At 48.5% G+C, this 22,211-nt stretch overlaps 1 protein-coding gene across 4 annotated transcripts in view; it reads left to right on the forward strand.

Annotated features, from left to right (window-relative positions):
• The window catches only part of AXL (AXL receptor tyrosine kinase), a 66,943-nt gene that overhangs the window by 1,307 nt on the left and 43,425 nt on the right, over positions 1 to 22,211 (forward strand). For 2 of the 4 annotated variants that reach the window (XM_035117287.3, XM_035117286.3), the window contains exons 2-4: positions 10,508 to 10,706; positions 15,010 to 15,110; positions 16,243 to 16,425. In XM_035117287.3, coding sequence (XP_034973178.2) covers positions 10,508 to 10,706; positions 15,010 to 15,110; positions 16,243 to 16,425 — 483 coding nt within the window. Of the gene's footprint in view, positions 1 to 3,921; positions 4,311 to 10,507; positions 10,707 to 15,009; positions 15,111 to 16,242; positions 16,426 to 22,211 lie in introns of those variants that run through there. The other 2 variants (XM_088672682.1, XM_088672681.1) reach the window with 2 other exon arrangements.

Raw genomic sequence — 22,211 nt, forward strand, 5'->3', positions numbered from 1 at the left:
TTGTGTAAATGAGAAGCCCCCCAATTTTCCTCACAACAGCCCTGTGAGGTAAATTGGGCTCAGGGCCACCCTGTGGGCGTTTGTGGCCGACTGAGAACAGGATTTGAGCCTACTCTCTCCGCAACACCCGGCTGCCCCTCAAAACAGAGAGAGACAGATGCACAATGGGATTTCTTCAAAACAGGCGGTCTCCCTTTCATCCCCAAGTCTGGTGACTGTGTGGGCTGGTGATTCAGTCCTCCATCCTGCGCCAGCTTTCTGAAGGGCCTCAGCCTCCAGGAATGTCTCCCTTCTCCAGGTGTCCCCAGCTGGGCCACATCAGTCACTGCTTCTCGATCTCGGCCTCCCTGGAGTCGCCTCTGAGTTTACAGAGGAAACCTGATTCTTTTTGGACTCTGGGAAGACTAATACAAGCAAAAACAGCTATTGTAACTAGAGCTGGGGTATAACTTTGATGCTGTCAGGTGGGTCCCTTGAGAAGCCTCTCTGATTGTGTGGATCCGTGGTTTTGGGTTTTAGGGTCAGCACTAAGCTCCAGCCCTGACCCCACAAATCACTTGCTGTTATTCCACTGATTTTCATATTCCAGAGTGATAGTTGTCTCACTCTCTCTTGTGGCAAAAACAACCGAGAGCCCTGTGGCACCCACCAACAAATTTATTATGGCATAAGCTTTCGCGGAGTTAGTTGCAACTCAGAATAACGCTCTGTGCATCTCGCGAAGTGGACTGTGGTTTATCGGAACTTATGCTATCCTAAATTTGTCAGTCTTTAAGGTGCTGCAAAGACTTCTTGTTATATTGATGTTGGTAGCGTTTGCAGAGTCCGTAAGCAAAATTAACAGGTCTCTGCCCCAAGGGGTCCTCAAATTACATTTTGACGAGGTTTGGTGAGTGTGTGGAGGGGAAAGGAAAGGGCAATAAGAAAGTTGATGTGTACCTGGAGTTTTAAATTGCAATTAAAAAGAAAAGAAAAGAAAGGGCAATAAGAAATGAACTGAGCAAACACAGGTCCCTATACCCAGAATGAATTTCCGTTGGGAATGAGAATGGAATGCTTAATCTAAAGACTTCATGGGAAAAGGTAACATTATGAGGAAGGATTTGAAGGAAAATCATGAGAAGTGGAATTGCTTAGGTATTTGGAGAGGCTGTATTGAAAGTGACTCGGGAACTGCAACTAATCCAGAATGTGGCAGTTAGACTGGTGACTGGGAACGGCAGCCGGAACCATATAATACCAGTCCTAAAAGAGCTGCATTGGCTCTCAGTACGTTTCCAAGCACAATTCAAAGTGTTGGTGCTGACCTTTAAAGCCCTAAACGGCCTCGGTCCAGTATACCTGAAGGAGCGTCTCCACCCCCATCGTCCAGCCCGGACACGGAGGTCCAGCACTGAGGGCCTTCTGGTGGTTCCCTCACCACGAGAAATTAAGATACAGGGAACCAAGCAGAGGGCCTTATTGGCAGCGGCACCCACATTGTGTAATACCCTTCCATCTGATGTCAAGGAGATAAACAACTATATGGTTTTAAAAGACATATGAAGGCAGCCCTGTACAGAGAGGTTTTTTTTAATGCCTGAGGTTTTTTTAATGTTAGTATTTTGATGGAAGTTGCCCAAAGTGGCTGGGGCAACCCAGTCAGATGGGCGGCATGTAAATAATCAGTGGTGATATCTGTGATAATACATTGAGAGAATATGCTCAAGATCTCTTAACACAGACAGACAGTTGGATCAGCCCAAGGAGGCCCAATCTAGTCCAACATCCTGTTCTCGCAGTGGCCAAATGAGAACCCCAAAAAGCTGAGCCTGAACACAACATCACTCTCCCAATTTTTGATTCCCTGCATTCTGCCTCCGACAGTGGAGGGAGAACATAGCCTTTGTGGTTTCTATCAATGGGTTGCACCTGTAGCCCACTTTCTTTTTCAAGAGAGGGTTGTCAACATGTGCTTAAAGGGGATTTCCTTCCCCTCGTTGGATGATGCAGATTTTCCAATTTATGCCGGAGATTGGGATTCATACCAGAAAGAATGCTGATACTTGCCTTATTACTCAGAACCAAATGGGCGTGGTCTTGTTTTCTCCGTTAAAGGGGCATTAGATTCTGAATGGTGAAATGGAAGTTGCAAAACAGCTGTATAAGACAAACCACCTAGAATCTCGTCGGGCAAAACAACACAATGATTTGCTACATGCCGTCTTTCTCTGACACCACCCATGTCGTTGTACTCCCTGCTGAATAAAATCTGGGGAAACTACACTTTCTTGGGCTATACAAATAATTGCTAGCATAGATTATGTTCTTCACTCCACCCATGAGACTTCGCTGAAAGAGCGGGAGGAATTTTACTGTTCTTTTGCAACCCTAGTTGTACGTTAGGTTGGTCAAAGCGGAACTAATCGGTGCCTTTGAGTTCGTGACTCTGGGAGGAGGGTGCAAAACTGGAATCATCTGAAATATTTGCTAGGAAATGGGTGCGTTTGGCAGAACATCTCAGGTTCCAGGTAGAATGAGGAGCCAAGTCGCTTTCTTTGTGTTTAGCCATAGGGTATAGCAAGATGAAACTGTTGGCTGGCCTCACCCAGAAGTGACAGGGGTTGTGATTAACTGCAACGTACCCTGCCCAATGTTGGACCAAGGGGCCACCTGTACAATTAACAGCCAACATTCCGCCAGTTTTCCTCTACTGCTGTCTCAGAAAGCACCGCTCTGTGGGTGGTATATAAATCTCGGCAGGTTAATCATACAGAAGTTATTTCAAACAATATAGCAGGCAGTGCTATTGTTCTAGAAAAAGAGGTTGCTGGAACTCGCAATGAACACACCTCCCTTGACCTCTTATAATGGCAACCTGAGAGGTGCCGGAAGTGAGTTCCTGTGAGCTCTGGCCGCAGGTCACCCTGTGTGTAAGCACAAAGAGTAGGGTGAAAATGTCCCTGTGTGGTAGTCCATCATACAAAGGGTGCTGCAACTCATAGCTCTGTACGCTGTGGTTCACCACAGTACTTCAGCAGATTCTGGATCATTTGATGATAGTCATGGTTTCCCCCAAAGAATTCTGGGAGCTGTAGCTTGCGAAGGGTGCTGAGAGTTGACCAGGAAACCGCTGTTCCACTCCCAGAGCTACAAGTTGCAAAATTGTCTGGGATAACTAATGAGACTCTTAAATCTCAGGGTCGTGGGTTCGAGCCCCACATTGGGCAAAAGATTCCTGCATTGCAGGGCTTTGGGCTAGAGCTAGACGACCCTCGTGGTCCCTTCCAACTCAACGTTTCTATGATTCCCTAGGAAGAGAAGGATTGGTTGTTAAACCGCTCTGGGGAATGTAGTTCTGTTGGAAGTGGCGTCCTTCTCTAAATGTATGGGGTGAATATGGCCCCAGTCTTCCTTACCCAGGTTTGTGGAGGGGATGGATTTGAAACATTAAAAGTTCACGGAAATACTGGGGGCAAGCCTTCCCAAACTTCTTGCCCTCTCGGTGTTCTGGATGACAAACCCCTGACCATTGGCCGCAGGAGTTGCAGTCTACCAACAATTGAAGGGGGGGGGGGCAACCAGGCTAGGGAAGGCTGATCATGACAAGCCTGCAGCAGCAATCAAATCTGGATCCGTGTTCACATCTTTCAGCCAGCTTGCGAACATTAAGCTTAAAAACCAGCTCCTTTTGGGACGAAGAATGTCGGCATCATAGAGGAGCAACAGCCTCTCCCTAAGCCAGAGCGTTTCAGAAATAGATTTTAAGGAGGCGCCAAAATGCTCTGGAAATCGGAAACAATTGTGTGTCGGATTTGCTGCAACCCAGTCAAGTGGGGAAGTGAATGTGAAGGCCTGCCTCTTTCCTCCTACATGGGGAGGATACCTGAGTTTACCGCAGCCACTCCCCTTATGCACATTCCTTTGGTGGAATGAAATCTTGTAGACTGGAAGCTTAATGTGAAGGGAAGACAACAATCCCAGGGCTCTTCTGCACTGTTGTCAAATGTGTGGAGTAAGCTTTCCTATGAATTCTGCTGCTGGGGGAGACTCTTGAGAGTCCCATGGACTGCAGGAAGATCAAACCTATCCATTCTGAAGGAAATCAGCCCTGAGTGCTCCCTGGAAGGACAGATCGTGAAGCTGAGGCTCCAAGACTTTGGCCACCTCATGAGAAGTGAAGAATCCTTGAAAAAGACCCTGATGTTGGGAAAGATGGAGGGCACTAGGAGAAGGGGACGACAGAGGACGAGATGGTTGGACAGTGTTCTTGAAGCTACGAACATGAGTTTGACCAAACTGTGGGAGCCAGTGGAAGACAGGAGTGCCTGGTATGCTCTGGTCCATGGGGTCACAAAGAGTCGGACACAACTAAACGACTAAACAAAAACAAAAGCTTTCCTTAATTCTCTTAATTCTCTGGTGCCCATATGGCATTCTCCTCTGAATCACTGCCTTCCCACCCTTTCCAGTCCAGGTTTTCTCACACTAGGGATACTCGGAAAAGGAGAGGGTGGGAGATAATCCAGATTGTGGGGCAGGGAAGTGTGGGAAGGCAGTGTGTGTGTTTTTTTGGGGGGCAGAGAACTAATGGAGGTAATAGGCAGCTTACGCTTCATGTTAAACAACAGTATGGATGGGACTCGGGAGCAAGCAGAGCTTGAACTGTATGAATATATGTTTTAAGACACTGGCTATATCATACGTAGCCTACAATAGCTGCATTTGTACTAGCTTAGATGGCTTAAAAAAACAAACCCACCACAATTAGATGTTCAAGGAGCAGCAATTAGCTGTGAGATCTCAGTGGAACCTCCATGATCGCAAGCAGGCTATCTCTGAACAGCAGGAGCAGGGAGCCAGCAGCGAGGGGAGGCCGAGACTTTCATGTTCTGCCTACAAAGTTGCCAGGAGCAACATTCTGGCAGAAATGCAGGGCTAGGTGGCCTTTTGGAGTGATGTGGCAGGGCCAGCTGCATGCCGGCAATTTAGCACGCCCAACCTGTGGCCTGGTTTGGGAGGAGTTACACGGTGCTGCCCTCCTACAAGAGGGAAAGAAAGCCACATATTTGAGCCTACTAATCCCAGATGCATCCACGGAGGCCAATACGGGCTGCTGAGAACAAAGCAGTGGTTCCTTTGCACATGCCCAGAGACACTCTGCTGTTTACTGTGGCTTTATATACTGTATGTTAAAGGACTGAGAAGGATTAGGCCCTGGGAAAGAGGTTTTATCTCCCTCCTTAGGCTGCCACCTTTTACTGGATAAAGCCGCTATCCTTTTAACTATTTGGCCACCTTTTCATTGAAATATATGTGAGCCTCATTTGCAAGTACACCTGCTCTGTTGCCTCACCGAGGCTGGGTTTAGAGTTGCTAACTAACCTGGACAAAACTAGCAGCCTGTAGACCGTGTTGTTTTTGAAGGCGCAGGAGCCAGGCCTGCAAAGGGACTTTGGCAACCCTATCCGTGATAGAGGCCAGAGGAAAGATTTGAGCTAACTGGGAGGATCTGCCTTCCTCTGCTCCACTCTCCCAATTAACTTCCATCTCCAGGGGCTGCCCTATGACACCATCAGGGCCCCACCCTTAGGTTTCACTGTTTGGGGCTTGAAATCTCAAGATCTGGGCTGCTCTTGACCTGGCAAGCCTAGCCAGCACTGCCTGTTAGCACTGCCTGATGGGAGTTGTAGTCCAAAACCTCCAGTGGGTACTACTGGGGCAATCTTTGGGGCTTGGAACCGGATTTTTGGGGGGCGGGACAGGGGCTGCCGCTGGTGCCAGAGGGAGCAGTGATAGAGCGAGACCGCCTCTCTGTAACAGAGGTTTGAGTTCTCGCTGCAGTACTTGGCTCAAAAGGGAGGCAAATGGTCTCCAACCTAGGCGTCATGTGCCAACTTTTTCTCCCTGGGGCTAGGAGAGGCGGGCTTGTTTACATCATTCACTCAGTGAGGTCATAGAGTTGAAAGGGCCATGCAATCCACCCTTGTTTGGCTCCACTAAGGCTCTCTTCCCTGCTTTGGCAAGTTGGAGCAGGGCCTTTTAGTGTGGAACAGCTTCCCTTTTAAAATGCAGCAGGCGCCCACAATTTCTACTTTCCGGAAGCAATTGCAGCCGTTCTCGTTTGGACAAGCTTTTCCAGCTAAACGGAAAGGTCTCTGCCTAAGCTGTTTATTTTGTATTATTTAAAAAAACCCTATATCTACTTTCTTGTACTCTTTTGAAACTGTTTTCAGTTGCTCCTATTGTATCCGTGTGAGACTCATTGGAAAGACAATTCATGAATGAAAGTACCTGTAATAATAATAATCAGTGCTTTTTTTCTGGGGGGTATGCAGGGGTACGCATTCCTTGGCCTAAACATTTTGTGGATCTAAGTTTGGCCAAGTTGAGGGGCAGTATTTCAATATGAGTAGGAAAATGTAACCCTAAACATTGTTTTAGAGAAAAAGCACTGATGATGATGATATGCTTCATCCAAATGTTTCCAGAAAGGGCTGTTGTCAGATGCCAACCCCATTGACACAGTTGGCGCTTTTGAGAATAATCTGAAAAGGCAGGTCCCTGCCCCAACGTGCTTACAATCAATCTTGAAGAAAAGAAAGAAAACACGACCAGGATGAGGGACATGGGCGTAGCCAGAATGTCACTGCATTCTTCTCTGTTAGACCAGGATCCAATTTGGGTCTCTTGGCATAGAAGAAGATTCCTCCCCGCTCTCCCTTCCCCATCCTTCCTAAAGAAAGCAGCGTGAGGCTCAAGAGTGAGGCCTGGGTTTCTTCCAAGTACGCAACTTTTGTTTCTCAGGCCCTGGAATGTGTCCCTCATTCCTCAAGGGTTAACGGCGGCTGCGGGGCAGGATATTCTCAGACTGGATTTATGTGCTGGCCGCTCCACCTCCTCTGTTCCACACACATATGCATCATCTAGTGGTGTATATTTTATGTCCCATGTGCCGCTCTCGCTCTTTGCCCTCGAAGCGCCACAGAGATTCTCCACCCTTGCTTTGCAGCTGAGGGAGATCGGCCCTCCCGAAATTAGAATATGCTCTCGCTTAGCGTGGAAGATTGACCATATCGGTTTATAAAGGAACATTTTATTCGTACACATACCCCTAAACATTTTGTGAATCTAAGTAAGGTGTTTACATGGCTGGAGGAAGGGTGAAGCAGACCCCCTTCCTCTCTTCCCCACTGACCATTTCCCCATTGGCCTCCACCAGCAAAACAGGCTTGGGGGGAAACCTGTTTTTGCCATTGCAACAATCGGTTTAGGCCTCGCCGAAGCAAATCCCTCTTTGCCTAACCTGACACTGCAAAAATTGGGGTGGTGTGGCCCCATGTATTCATACCCCGCAAGTTTCCCAGAAAAAAAAGGGACATCCCGTTTTGTCGTGCAAGAGCACAACAACCTCACACAATTTCATTTTGGGGCACAGTGAAAGCACTTTTTTTGGGGGGTCTCTGTGATCTCACATGGGGAGCATGCTTGGGAAGATGCGCATCCTGGTTTTGGGATATATACACATATGTACATAGAAACAAGAGATCAAAGATGGCGTCCTTGCTGCCTTTGGGCTCTTGACCTGGTGCTTGCAACAAGGAGATTGCAACCCCTTAAACCAGGCACCCCCAAACTTCGGCCCTCCAGATGTTTTGGACTACAATTCCCATCATCCCTGACCACTGGTCCTGTTAGGTAGGGATCATGGGAGTTGGAGGCCAAAACATCTGGAGGGCCGCAGTTTGGGGATGCCTGCCTTAAACTGTCATTGAAACGGTGTGGCAGAGTGATTTCCCATCCTTTCACTTCGCAGACGGTGAGAGAAAAGGAAGGAGGCGGTGAAACTGGAATTGGATGAGGGAGTCCCCCTGCCCCCCCCCCCGCCATTCAAGGCTCCCACAGTGTTGGTTGTTGCTTCACGATAGAGAAACATAAAAGAGCTTTTCCTGGCATCAACAGGATTGCTGCCCCATAAATCTGTTTATTTGCAGCATTCCTCTTGGTGCATAGTATTGGTTCAGTTCGGCTGCATGTGGGTGGTTTGGTTCTCCCCGCGCCAGTTTAATCAAACCCTGGGCAGAGTGAATCCGTTTTATCCCGGCAAACTTTTGATGTTTTTTGTGTGCTTGGTTTCAACCGCTGACCCTTAGCCAATGCGCTTTATTGTCGTCGAGTTTCTGAAATCGCCGTTTGAAATGCTGCATGCTGCCATGGGCGGGTTTTTTTTTGCGCTAGAAGGGTGGGGTAGAAATGTTTTAATTAAAAAAAAAACACCATGTATTTCTGCCAACAAGAAACTTATCTGATTTACTTTATGGGTTTGGGGGGGGGATGATAAAGGCCTAAGAAAAATATAACCACAACAAATATATAACTGGAGTGGTCCTAAGGCAAGAGAAGGGCAAGTTTTCTACACCTTTAATATTTATGGAGGGGATTTCAACAGGTGTAGCTTGTCAAGCAAGTTATAGCACACCTGCTGTGAAATCCCCTACACAACTATTAAAGGTATAGGAGCGCTATTCTCCCCCTTTCCTTTCCCCCCATGCAGCTGCCCTAGTATATCCAGGAGATTTGAAAGTAATCAGGGTGGAGCTTAAATCTGTTCTGTTGAATTGACTGGAGATGTGGGAAGAGAAGCTTCACCTGTTGAATTTCTGCCACTAGGCCATAATGGCAGAAGCCCAACAGGTGAAGCTTTACTGTAAAGGTAATAAGGGTTGTTTTTTAAGAATCAGAATAACCCTGCCACCCCACCCTCCGGGCCTCCAAGCTTGCAGAGAGTTTGCTTCTCTGCCCTGGCCCACACTAGGGCTTGCGTGGGGTTTTGTTCGATGGGCCAGGGAATTATAAGAACCGTCATTAAGTGGGTGGGGCTGGTGCAGCTGCTGTCCCTTGGCAGCTGGTGACGGAGAGGCGAGGAGAGTCATCGTCCGCAGCCGGCCTGGCCAGCCAGATCTGAACGTCACCGTTCCCCCCTGCTGCCCCAAATTGGCACATTACAGAAGACAAGGTTTGCAAAAGGGGAAAAGGAAGAAGGAAAGTTATGCTAAAGGGTTGCCAACTTTTAAAACTAGCGCGTGCTCCTGCTCCTTGAAGCAGCCAGGTGATCTGCCACAGACGATAGCAGGTGGCAAATTGATAAGAGTTTTAAAATATTAAGCGAGATGTGTGTGTGTATGTATGTATGTTAGTTAGTTAATCAATCTTTGTCTCCAGGCTTTCTTGTTGATTTCTGCAACCCATACTCCTGCTACTGGCAGTAGAGCTGGCTTGAGGTCTCATTTTTTTTCCTGGTCAGTGGCTATCCCTTTAAATTATAATCATAGCCTAATTTGACCCAGAGCTCGGACCCTACTGAACTGTTCTGCGATGCCAAAGCACAGCCCTTGGAATATATTAAGTAATAAGAGAGTGAGGCATCTTGTGGGTTTCTGAGCATGTGCAGTGCATTTTTCCCTTCACGCAACCAAACTCCTGGAGTGTGGCGATGAGAGCCATGCTTTCCAAGTCGGAAGTTGTTCATTCACAGACCTACTTCAGCCCAAACGCCCTTCCCTTGTAGCAGGACTCAATTTTATTTTATTTAAAATTGCAGGACACACACACACACACACACCGGATTTGGGGGTGGGCGCAGACAACGGCAAGGTTAAACGAGCTTAAAACCTGGTTTCAGTGAATATAGGTTCTGGGTATGGGCTAATACCTGGGAACTTTGTGGGAATTGGAAAAGGGGACAATTATCATCATTATCATCACCATCATAGAATTGTAGAGTTGGAAGGGACCCTATGGATCATCTAGCCCACCCCCTGTAATGCAGGGATATGCAGCTGTTCCATACGGGGTTCGAACCTGCAACCTTGGGGTTATATCAGCACCACTCTGTATCCAATATTATTCTTACTTTAATTTTTTTACTTGCCCTTCACAACATGGTCCCGGGGAGATTTTAAAAATTCAGAGGAGCCAGTGTCACATAGTGGTTAGATTGTTGGACTCTGACCTGGGAGACCAGTGTTCAAATCCCCACTCGGCTATGGAACTTACTGGGTGGCCTTGGGCCAGCCATAGCCTCTCAGCCTAACTTACCTCGCAGGGTTGTTGTGAGGATGAAATGGGGTGCAGGAAAGCTTTGGGGCTCCATGAATGCCACTTTGATCTCCTTAGTGCAGGCATGGCCAAACTTGGCCCTCCAGCTGTTTTGGGACTACAACTCCCATCATCCCTAGCTAACAAGACCAGTGGTCAGGGATGATGAGGATTGTACTGTAGTCCCAAAACAGCTGGAGGGCCAAGTTTGGCCATGCCTGCCTTAGGGGAAAGGTGGGCTATTGATGCGAAAGGCCGGCAGATAGTAGATAAATAGCTATGAAAATCAGGTTGAAACAATGACGAAGATAGACTCCCATTGGCTAGACTCCCCTTGTTATTTCTATCCTAGACCCATCCCTATGTCTCATTTTCCTTCTGCACAATGCCGTCATCTGGTGCTTCAATGCCATCTCTTTCTCTCCTCCAGCCGTCGTCTTCCAAGAGAGCCCTTCGAACCTGACATCTTCCTTGGGCAAGGACATCAAGCTTTTGTGCTCTGCCCTTTCCCTTGGTGAGCCGCCTGAGATCAGTTGGCTGCGGGACGGAGCCGCCCTGGACTTGGCCGACAGTAACCAGGTGCAGTTTCCCTTGGACGATGAAGAGTGGGTGACCACCAGCGAATTGAGGTGAGCACCTTGCACCCCAAAGGTCAGCAGGTGGGCTGGCGGGCTCAGCATTGGGAAGATCTAGCGGTCTTAGTGGACCGCAAGCTTAGCACAAGTCAACAGTGTGATGCAGCAGTAGCAGCAGCAAAAAAAGAAGCAGCCAGGGCTATTCTAGGCTGCATCAACAGAAGTTTAGCGATCAAGGGAAGTCCTAGAACCACTCTGTTCTGCCTTGGTCAGACCACGCCTGGAGTCCTGTGTCCAGTTCTGGGCACCACAATTTAAGAAGGATATTGACAAGCTGGAAGGTGGGCAGAGGAGGGTGACCAAGATGGTCAAGGGTCTGGAAACCAAGCCTTATGAGGAACGGTTGAGGGAGTTGGGTGTGTTTAGCCTGGAGAAGAGGAAGACATGAGAGACATGAGAGCCATCTTCAAATGTCTAATGGGCTGTCACATGGAATATGGAACTAGCTTGTTTGCCCCTGCTCTGGAGGATAGAACTCGAACCAATGGATTCAAGTTACAAGCCAACTAAACAGGGACGTCTTTACCATTGGGCGTAGTGGCGCGGAGAGCCAGGGCGCCAAGCAGTGGAGGGCACTAGGCGGAGAGTCTGGGGAGGTAAGCAAGGCGGAGCGGGGGTTAGGTGCCTGCACGCCTCGAGCGCCAGTCAGAGGCGGGAAGGCTCCGGACGCTTTCCTGCAGTCCAGAGCTCTCTCCGCTGGCTTCGCGACACACCACCTCCTTGGCTGCGTGGTGTGTGCTTGCATCCCAAGCTCTGTGCATAATAAACGTGACTCTACCACCGCTCCTCCGTCCACTCTACCTCAAAAGATCCCCGTGCTCGAGGCTACATGCTGCGCCCCTCCCTCCTTCCCCTGCTTCTCCACTGCCTTGCACAGAGCCTGCCTCCTCCTGCTGCCCCCACCACCTCTGCCCCCCTTCACACGAACCACGTTTCCTTCCCCAGTCCGATCTCGTCCCAGTCATGCTATCTCCTCCCCCCCTTCCTCCCCAAGCAAGGACAGCGAGACTGCGGCTGAGTGAGCGCGCTTCTCTGCTGCGGCGACGTGGACGGCCCAGCTCGCTTCGCCTGTCCCTGCCCGGAAGAGACCCCCGCCTGCCTCCTGTGCCGCCCCCATCGCGCCCGGCTGCCCAGCCCCACACCATGATCCTGCCGCGGGAGCCAATGTCCGGCTGCACACGAGCAGCACAGGGCAGCAGCGTGAGGTTGGATGGCCACCTGTCATGGATGCCAGGCATAAACTTCCATCCTGTCGCCTCTCCCTCGCCTTTTCTCTAAAATGTCCCAAACTCTGCAACCTTTCCCCATGGAGAAGTTGCTCTATCCCTTTGCCCTTTTCAGACCATATTCTGACTCCACAATATCCTTTTTGACGCAAGGCAACCAGAACTGCGCTCTTCATCCAGTCAGTTGCGCAACAGGAGAGAACTGTGCCACAGGGGAGGGGGGGAAATTGAAGTGATATTGGGTGTTGCCTGTTTGACTTAAACCACGATCCTTGCTTTCCTCCACGTGAAGAGCTGAGCCATCTTCCTTGTGGAGAGATGGGGAGCTGGCTGGCTTTCTCCGAGGGGTATGTGTGTGCCGTGTGTGTGAGAGAGAGAGACACATTGGGAAATATTTCCAGTTGCTCAACCCCAAAGCAGCATAACTTGGGGGGGGGGGCTGGCAGCTTTCCTCTCCTGCCCTCGCATGACGCTTTTCTCCTCTGCTTCTTTCATTGCCCTTTCGGCTGGCACGCCAGCCAAAGTAGGAACTGAATGGGGATGAAAGGAGCAGGCGCAGCTTCCAGGACCGTGGCCCAAACTGGATGTATGAAGTGATGGATTATCCAAGAGGCAGGCTAAGGGCTTATCCACCCTCCTGCTGCTTCTCTGCTCTGCCCCCCCCCCAATAACCCAGGGAAAAGGGCTCTTTAGCCCACAATTCCAGTTTTATGTGGATTGACATTTGCTCCAATTTAGCACTAAAGAGTGGGTTTTCCCTGGGAAAGGAGCGGGACCAGGGGGAAGCGGCTTGCACCTGTGTTTTCTAAGCACATGAAGGATGACTCAGTCAGTAGAGCATGAGACTGACCTTGGAGTCAGTCACCATCTCTTAGCCTAACCTACCTCACAGGGTTGTCGTGAGCGGGATATCAAATCCAAACTCCTCCTCTTCTTCTTTTTTCCTCCCCCTCCTCCTCCTCCTCCTCCTCCTCCTCCTCCTCCTCCTCCTCCTCCTCTTCTTCTTCTTCTTCTTCTTCTTCTTCTTCTTCTTCTTCTTCTTCTTCTTCTTCTTCTTCTTCTTCTCCTCGAGATCCTTGGAAGATAAAGGGGGTATATCAATGTAATAAATAGTTATTGTAATAATGGTTCCCATTCTGGTGGTCCACTCCCCAACCCCATGCTCCATCTTACAAATGGTAATGATAATCCATTACTGAAAATAAAGTCCCTATTTTTTTTCCCCTGGGGGAAGCAGGCCTTGTTGTGCAACAGCGCCAAATTCACTGTTACTGTACAAACTCAATTTGCCCATACGTGATTGAATTCCACCCGCAAAATAGCAACAGTCTGGAAGTGCTTTAAATCTCCAACAGTTCCCACGCTTTTTATACTGTATATTTTTACTCTGCCTTTGTTTCATTAGCTGCGTGGGCTTTTCAAACTTGTTTCTTTCCTTTCCTAAAAGCTTACACATTCATCTCGAGTTTGATAAACAGCAAAAGACACAATGCTCAGCTGGAACAAACAGAAGGGTTTAAAGAACTTTGTAGAATAAACACACACACACACACAAAAACACAAACTAGCACAAGAGTAAGATGCTTTGTTTTGTCTGTTGCTGCTTGTGATGTCCAGGAGGAAACTGGCAGCTGGTATTCAGGCTTCAGGAGTCTGAGGATGGAAGGGGGAAGAATCATGACCTATAAACAAACAACCCAAAACAAACAATTCCTAACCAGCGATAAACAGGGTTATTGGGCCCCTGTACAATATTGGGCCCCTGTACAATTTGCCACAGCTTGCCCTCCAACATTTCTCCAATGGAAATAGGGACGTCCTAAGGGAAAGCTGATCAGAACGTCGGTGGTTCGAATCCCTGCGATGGGGCGAGCTCCCGTTATTCGGTCCCTGATCCTGCCAACCTAGCAGTTCGAAAGCACGTCAAAGTGCAAGTAGATAAATAGGGACCGCTACAGCGGGAAGGTAAACAGCATTTCCGTGCACTGGTCTGGTTCTTCAGAAGCAGCTTTGTTATGCTGGCCACATGACCTGGAAGCTGTACACCGGCTCCCTCGGCCAATAACGCGAGATGAGCACCGCAACCCTAGAGTCGGTCACGACTGGACCTAATGGTCAGGGGTCCCTTTACCTTTTAAGGGAATGCAGGGCATTCTGAAATCAAATCAGAAACCGGGGCAGCTTTTGTAAACCCTGGAAAACGGGGACATTTGAAGAGTCTGCAATGGCATCCAAGCCGAGTTGAAAATGTTGATTCTGTATGTCCAAATTCTCTTAACAAATATCTCAAACGCTGTAAGAGGTTTTCGGTGCATATGGGACCCAAGTTTATATCGGTGGATTTTAATGGTCTTACTCATAGTGCGTTTTGTATCCTGATGTTTAATGAAAATGGGCAGTTTTGGACACGCACTCTGCGCATTGCCCCCTGGAGTGAGGCACCCTCGAAGAGAAGGGGTGGGTCAGGGGGGGGAGTGGTCTAGATGAACTTTCAGACTGAACCTGAGGGGGAAGGCCCATGGCTCAGGGGCAGAACATTAGTTTTGCATGCAGATGGTCCCAGGTTCGATCCTGGAGAGCCACTCCTAGTCCGTGTAGACAAGGCCAAGCCGGATGGGACCAATCATCTGATTTGGTGTAAGGCAACTTCCTGTGCTCCTACCCAGCAGGGCTTTTCTCATGTTCTCATGAGCAGGCCTGGAGCCTAACCTGGTAGTATTCACCTGAGGAAGTGGTCCAGATCAGGAGTAGGGGTTTGTTGGCATCTGTCTGGAGCGAGCCTTTGGGGGGTGAAGTCAAACTGTGGGACCTGCTGTGGCTGTAGAGACCGATACGAGTGAGACATGTTTTGTTGCAGCCGGGGCAGATGTAGGCGTCCGATGGATGCACCATGTCGTTGATTCTCTCTGAGCTCATCCCGGCGGTCATTCCTCCTCTGGTCACTTCTATGGATACTCTTCTTTAAGGAGGGATCCCACAATCCTGCTCTCTCTCCTCAGATCAGGAGTGAATTGAAGGCACTGAGAAGCCAAATTAACTCCCTGTGTTGCTCTTCTCCTCTTCCTTGACAGCATCTCTTCTGTTCAGCTCTCAGATATGGGGAACTACCAGTGCGCGGCCTCGGTGAACGGATCCGAAGTCCTCTCTGAAAAAGCCTACCTGAACCTGGAAGGTAAACGCCGTTTTGTCTGAGCACACCGAGAGGATCCACCACAAGGTCGAGGAAAGAAGGTGGCGACAGCGCAAAGAGGCGCTGGAGCCCAAGCTGGTTTTGCAGCCATCTTCTCTTTCTTTAAAAACTTTCCCAACGTGAAAGTTTTGAAGAACGCAAGCACAGCAAGTACTGTATATATAAATGGAAGATGTTGTGTCTAGGGTGAGACCTTGGTTCCTTAGCCATAGATGATGACCTTGTGCTAGTGTGTACAAGTGTTTTGGGGTTTCTACTGCAGTTAGCGGAGCCCTAGATAAGACAGGGTTTGAGCGTCACAGCGGAAGCCTGCCAGTGTTGTAGTTTTTCTGGGCCCAGTTCAAAGTGCTAGTGGCCTATAAAGCCTTAAATGGCTCAGGACCATAATACTTCAATTTACACCAACCCGGACAATGCACTCATCATCTGAGGCCCTACTTTGTGTGCCTCCTCCAAGAAAGGTTCAGAGGGAAGCAACACAAGAACGGGGCCTTTTCCTGGGTGGCTCCCTGTCTGTAGAATGCTCTCCCCAGGGAGGCTCGCCTGGTACCTTCATTATATGCCTATAGGCGGCCAGCAAATACATTCCTTTTCAACCAGGCCTTTGGCTGATTAATATTCTACAGCCTTTTGCATGTTTGTAGGAGGGTGGGATATTGTTTTGTTGTTTTGGTTTCAACTATTTACTTGGGTTTTTTTTACCTTGGGTTTTTACCTTGTGACTCGCTTTAATATCTATGGATAATAATAAATAATAAATAACACAGGTATGTTAGCAGACATGGAATCTTGAGTGAATGATATTGAGTGAGCAGCATCCTGTTTATTAGGTTTTGATGTTTTATGGATCTGTACCTGTATTGCTTTGTAGACAGTATTTAATTTTGTTTGATTTCCTTTCTGAAAATTAAAAAATTAAAATCACAGCGGCATCAGGGACGAAAACCCCCTCTTCAAAGCTGAATCGGCACAAACAGCAATCTGGGGGAAACCCGAATTGACGTATGCTGCGATTCAGCTTTGAAGAACATCGCATAATCATTTACGCATCATGAGGGAGCCTTCTGTGTCTGCTTGCTGAGTCTCTTCCTTCTCTCCCCCTTTTTTTGTCCAGGTCTCCCCTTTTTCACCGAAGAGCCCCAGGATCTGGAGGTCACAGTCAACGCCCCTTTCAACCTCAGCTGCAGGGCTCAGGGCCCCCCAGAACCAGTGCGGGTGATCTGGCTGCAAGACAGCGCCCCCCTTAACTCCTTGAACGACCCGCAGGCACGGACGCCTTCCATACTGGCGTTGAGAGGTGAGTCGCACAGCGGATTACATTTGATTCCTCTTGCTCAGAAAACTACCTTTACAAAAAGAAGTCACATGATCACATCCGTACCATACGCCCAAAGCAAAATAAATCCTGGGAACTGTAGTTTGTTGAGGATACTGGGTGTTGGTAGCTACACGGGGTAAACTACAGTTCCCAGGACTTTTCCGGGGAAGCCATGTGCTGTCTGGGAGGTCAGCTATCCGGGGAAATACACATTGGGTGTTTGGGATTGGTCCCCTCTCAATCTCCTCCTTGGGACCAGAGGTTTTGAAATCCATCTGTGGCTTTCTTCCCTCTCGATCCATGGCTTTGCTTTGTGGCTATGCCTTTCCAAGCGGAGTTTAATCTTCTCAGTGCTGGGAACCCTAATTCCTGGCATCTGGGTTGCTCTGTATGTGAAGAAGCATACTCTGCACACGCTCCATAGCTCCTTCCTTGCCTTTCCCTGGCTCTGGACCAAGGTGTTGAAAACAGTTTTAGCTGATGAGGCTCCGATCAAGCTTTTGTTTGCTTCTCCTTTTTCTGTGTCAGGGTGGCTGAGCCAAAAAACCCCGTCCTTTATTTTTCTCTCCATTCCGCTGGCTGCAAAGAGAGAGCCCTGGTTCTCCCCGCAAGCCAGTCCCTCTCTGGCGTTATTGAAGAGCATGGGGCAGGAGGGAAGGGCAGTGAATACAGGACGGGACCCCTATTCTCGCCCTCCATTCAGCCTTGCCTTCGTGAGTGTGCCCCTTCCCTCCCTTCCCTCCGTGTTTCACGTCCTTGTTCATTGTGTCGGGTCCCCCCTCTCTCAAAGCCCCGCTTGTCCCCAGCCCGCAGCTTCCTTTGTTCCCTTTTCTATGCAAGTGGCTGGTTCCCGATGGCTTGGCTGGGGAGGGGGTTTGCTCCGAGCGTGGGAACGGGCCCTGCAAGCGTTGCCAAATGCCAATTGGGCAGTGTGCGTGCGTGCATGTGCAAGCATGTCTCCGTCTCTTGCCGCTCACGAAAACAACGCTGACCTGTTTCGAGGGTCCAGAGTGCTTCACCTTCGTTCTCTCGGTAACCTTTACAGAACCCCTGTAGGCTGGCCAGATGCATCTCAGCAGGTGTTGCTTCTGCGAGAAGCTATAGCACTTGGCGAAATGCCCTCCTCTGCAAAGATGCAGGAGCGCTTGTCCTGCTTTTAGTAATACAGTAGTATTAATAATTTTATTCTTTGCACCCAGCCCATCTGTCTGGGTTGCCCCAGGCACTCTGGGCAGCTTTCAACGAGTATAAAAGCATAATAAACATCAAACATTCAAAACATCCCAATGCAGGGCTGCCTTCAGATGTCTTCTATATGTCGTGTACCGTGTTTCTCATATTATAAGACATGTCTTATATTTATTTTTTCCTCAAAAAAACACACTATGGCTTATTTTCAAGGGATGTCTTATTTTTTTCCTCCTCCTCCTGCCGCGGCCAGCATTGCTGCTGCGCCTATCACTATGTCTTATTTTCGGGGTATGGCTTATATTCCTTGAATGCTTAAAAATCCTGCTATGGCTTATTTTATGGGTATGTCTTAAAATATGAGAAACAGGGTAGTTATTTATCTCCTTGACATCTGATGGAAGGGTGTTCCACAGGGTGGGTGCCACTACCGAGAAGGCCCTCTGCCTGGTTCCCTGTAGCTACACTTCTTGCAGTGGAAACGGGTGGGCCATGTAGAGATCGGGTGAGTATTTCGCGAGAGGGGCTGTTTGGAAGATTCCCTTGTTCTTTGGCACCACAGTAGACAGGCGGTACTGCAAGCCACTCAGAACTGTGGAGGGTGAACCAGGAAAAGGACCACAGCTCAGCCCTTTTAGGATCTGCCTTGCAGGTTCCAGGTTCAATCGCCCAATGACATATGGTACTTGTCAGTCTATTTAGCGTAATACTGTGAACACCAGACTCGCCCAGGCTACTTATTTATTATGCATTCGTTCTGATTTGCTTGCACAAATCTTATGTGGAGATTGTACCACGTCCTGTCTTTATCGAGCATTCATTCTTAAAAAAAAAATGGCAATAAACATTTGTCCCCCATTTGCTCTGATTTGCTTGCTGGGTGTTTATACAGTACATCCTGTTTGTCATTTGTTCACCCCACACTTCTCACTGCATTTTCCTAGCCTCAGGAAGTCTCAGGAAGTGGATTTGTTGTGCGGGGTGTCAGAGTGTTTTAACCCTGGCGGGCCTAAATTTCCCAGCATGCATTTCAATCCCTCCTGAAAAAATGCTGACGGGAGCCTCTACTGAGAGTCTTTCCTACCCTCTCTGGGTCACTTTGAGCTCCTGACCCGCCCTGCTGGCAGATGACCCACTCTGTTTGCCCCAGCACGGTTTGGGGGGCTTCCCAGAATCCTTGCCACTGAGTTTTTCTGCCGAAGGCCACCGGCTGATTAGCTGAGGGCAGCCACAGCTTTTTTTTTTGCTGATTTGGCAGTTGCGTGGGGTTGCGAGCCTCAAACCAGACGCCTGGGTAAGAGGAAGTGGCTGTGAAGGGTTTCTTTGGCCAAAGGGCATCTCTTTCTGCTCCTTGAATAGAAACCAAAATCTTGGCAGCAAGAGTCTCCTTGCGGCCATAGCCCTAAGCACACGGGATGCTGGAGGCAACCCCCCTTGAGCCCGGTGGGACTTCCATGCGTAGGGCGGAGATTTCCGCCAGAATCTGTTATTGCCTGGGTTGGAGGCAAAGGAGTGGTGCGAAATGCAAGATGCAGCTCTCACATGTCTTTGCCATATTATTGCATGGAAGAGCTTGGGGAAAATACCTGCAAGACAACAAAGCAAGACAGGAAGGATTTGGAAACCTGAGGCTGGTGCAATAGAGCCTCCTGCGGGGGCCTCTGATGGTCGTTTCAGAGAGAAGGGCACATGCTTTGAATGCAGAAGGTCCTAGGTGGATTAATGCCTGGCTTCTGTAGCACCCGAGCTGTAACTCACTGCCCTGAAAATCCACCCACCGCCTTCCTGCTTCTGGCTGCAGGCTTTTCCCTCTTTTTCATGTTAGCTTGGGCCTGACTCTTGAAAGGATGTCAGCCAAACACTTCCTGTAACAAAAGAGAAAAAAGGGTGGGTGGGTGTTTCTGTGCTCCCTTTGGGGTTCAAATAACAAAACAAAACCCGGATCTGCAGCTCTTGTTTCTTGTTTCTTTCTTCATCCCGGTTTTTTAAATGGTGTTGCTCCACGATCCATATCTATCCTATGGCTGTCCTGTCATAGAATCATAGACTTGTAGAGTTGGAAGGGACCCCCCCAAGGGTCCTCTAGTCCAACCCCCTGCAATGCAGGAATCTCAGCTAAAGCATCCAAGGAAGGAGAGTCCACAACCTCCTGAGGGAGAGCCGTTCCACTGTCAAAACATCTTTTACTGCCAGAAAGTTATTCCTGATGTTTAGTCAGAATCTCCTTCCTTGGAACTTGAAGCCGTGGGTTCAAGTCCTACTGCCCAGAGCTTGAAATGTTGCATTTTGACGCCTCCCCACCACCCTTACTGACGCACCACCAGCTTCAATCCATATTTGGAAAAGAAGCAGCTGAGCGGTCATTTTAAGGATGTCGTGTGGACAAGGCCCAAGCCAGCAGCAGGCGAAGCGTTTTCCCTGAAACATCTGGAGGGTATTAGTGGCTGTGCAAAACATCTGGGGGGAAGGTGTTAGATTAGCAGCAGCTAAGCACCCATTTCTTTTGCCCTGTTGTGGTTACATGGCGTCAAAATTGTTCTGCTGGGTTTTGAAAAGAAAATGGGGGGGGATGCCCCTCTGGTCTGCTGGACCAGAGGCAACAATGGCACGAAAAATCCCCCATTTCCGCTCCCTGTGGGAAGATAGATGCATTGTGTCTCTCCAAGCACTTTCAGTTCTCTTAAAAACAGTTGACCTCCGATTTTCACACACTGCCCTTTGTCGTGCTCTTCCCTTCCTCCTCTCCCCTCAGAGCTGAGGTAAAAACCAGCCATTCCAGTGTCTTGAATAGTGTTCATTTAGCCTGCACGTGTTTTGCCTCGCCCCACATACCTGCCGTGCCTCTTATTTCTCTTCTTGCTCATTTGGCCTAGCCGTGGCACGCAGTGAGTCAGGGAAGGGGAATTCTGGGCAGGAGGTGACATGCATCTGAGTCACGAGCCGGGATCCGGATGCCGCTGCAGGAAGCCGGCCAGGGGAGCATTTGGGCAAGGGGCCCTGAATGGGCTGATGTGGGGCCCAGGCAGTGATTGAAAGATAACTGGAAAGGGATGAAAGCTTTTATACCTCTGATTTAGACCACTGGTATTCAAGAGCCTGGCAAATGGCCCTTCCTGAGGAGATTTCTCATGGTCGAAAAATATCCAGTGGGCCTAGTGACCAATTTTTTTTTTGCAATGGTGTGATTGCCTTTTGCTTCCCGGTGAGGAAGCGCATGGCCGGATGGGTCCCTGTTGGCTTACAGCACGGTTTGGGTCATGTCGGAAACATGGCCACTTCTGCCTGCAATTATTATTTTTTAGCGGGACAAATGGGAACATGAAAGCGCAGAGAGACACCGTTTTATTTATTTGGCGAGCCTACACACTTGTACCTGTCTTTCATTTTGAGCTTAATTATTTTGATGAGGAACTATTGCAGCTGTTTTCTTCCCCCGCTTGTGATAACGCTGCATAGATTATTTCTTTCTTCATACGTCTCTTCTTCGCTTTAACAAAATTAATAAAAAATATGTCTTTGCGGGGTGGGGAAGAGGACTTTATCTCTCCCAAACTGCCTTACTATTGTGCTGTTTTAGGAGCAAGTTGGATAAAAGCCACTCCTTTTCTCGCCATTCCTCTGCTGTGATACGTGACAATCTCTACCTGCTCCAATTCGCTTTTCAACACATCTTTTTTTAAACTACTTCCAGAACTTTCCTCACAAAAACCCTCCGTGTAATAAATTATATTTTTCCATTTTTACATATATTTTAACAAATAAAAGCACAGCCAATAAAAAACATCAAATATATTGACCCCACTCCCCCCTTCTGTGCTTACTTACCGGTATGTTTATCTCCTTTACCCCTGCATATTCAATTAAATCCTATTTACCAGTTCCCCTTTTATATTTCCGTTATTTTTTTCTTACTGCATGTTTTTATGTTAATCCTGCTAACGATTTAAGTTGTTTACAATAGTTCACAAACTTTCCCCATTCTTCGATAAACACTTTCTCTTCTTCATCTCTTATTCTTCCGGTAGGTTTTGCCATTTCTGCATACTCCATCAGTTTATTTTGCCACTCTATCTTGATTGGGGATGACGACCCACCCACCTCTGTTTAAGGCTCAGTTGCAGCAAACAGCAATCTGTGAAAAGCCTGAATTGACATTTGCTCTGACTGAGCACTAAAGAGTGGGTTTTTGCAAGAAAAGCTCTGGAAATAAGGAAAAGCGCTTGGACACAGAGCTTTTAAGCGCAGGCCTTTGTCTGAAAGAGCGGAGGAAAGCTAAGTCTGTTCTCTTTTCCACCTGGGCATGTAACTGTCAAAAGAAGCCTCTAGTTAGGGCTTCGGAGAATCCGTGTAAAGTTGCCATATTTCTTTTTCTTTTTTCACAGGCACTGCTCCTGTGCTTTTAAGAACAGATGGACACGCGCACACATTTGATCAGTGGTTTTTTAAAATGTGTGGTTGTTGCATGGACATAATAGGAAGCAATGGGACACTGGTGGCGCTGTGGTCGAAACCAGGCATCCCCAAACTTTGGCCCTCCAGATGTTTTGGACTACGATTCCCATCTTCCCCGACCACTG

The sequence above is a fragment of the Zootoca vivipara genome, chromosome 6 (genome assembly GCF_965207765.1).
Source record: "Zootoca vivipara chromosome 6, rZooViv2.hap1.1, whole genome shotgun sequence".
NCBI classification, from domain to species: Eukaryota; Metazoa; Chordata; class Lepidosauria; order Squamata; family Lacertidae; genus Zootoca; species Zootoca vivipara.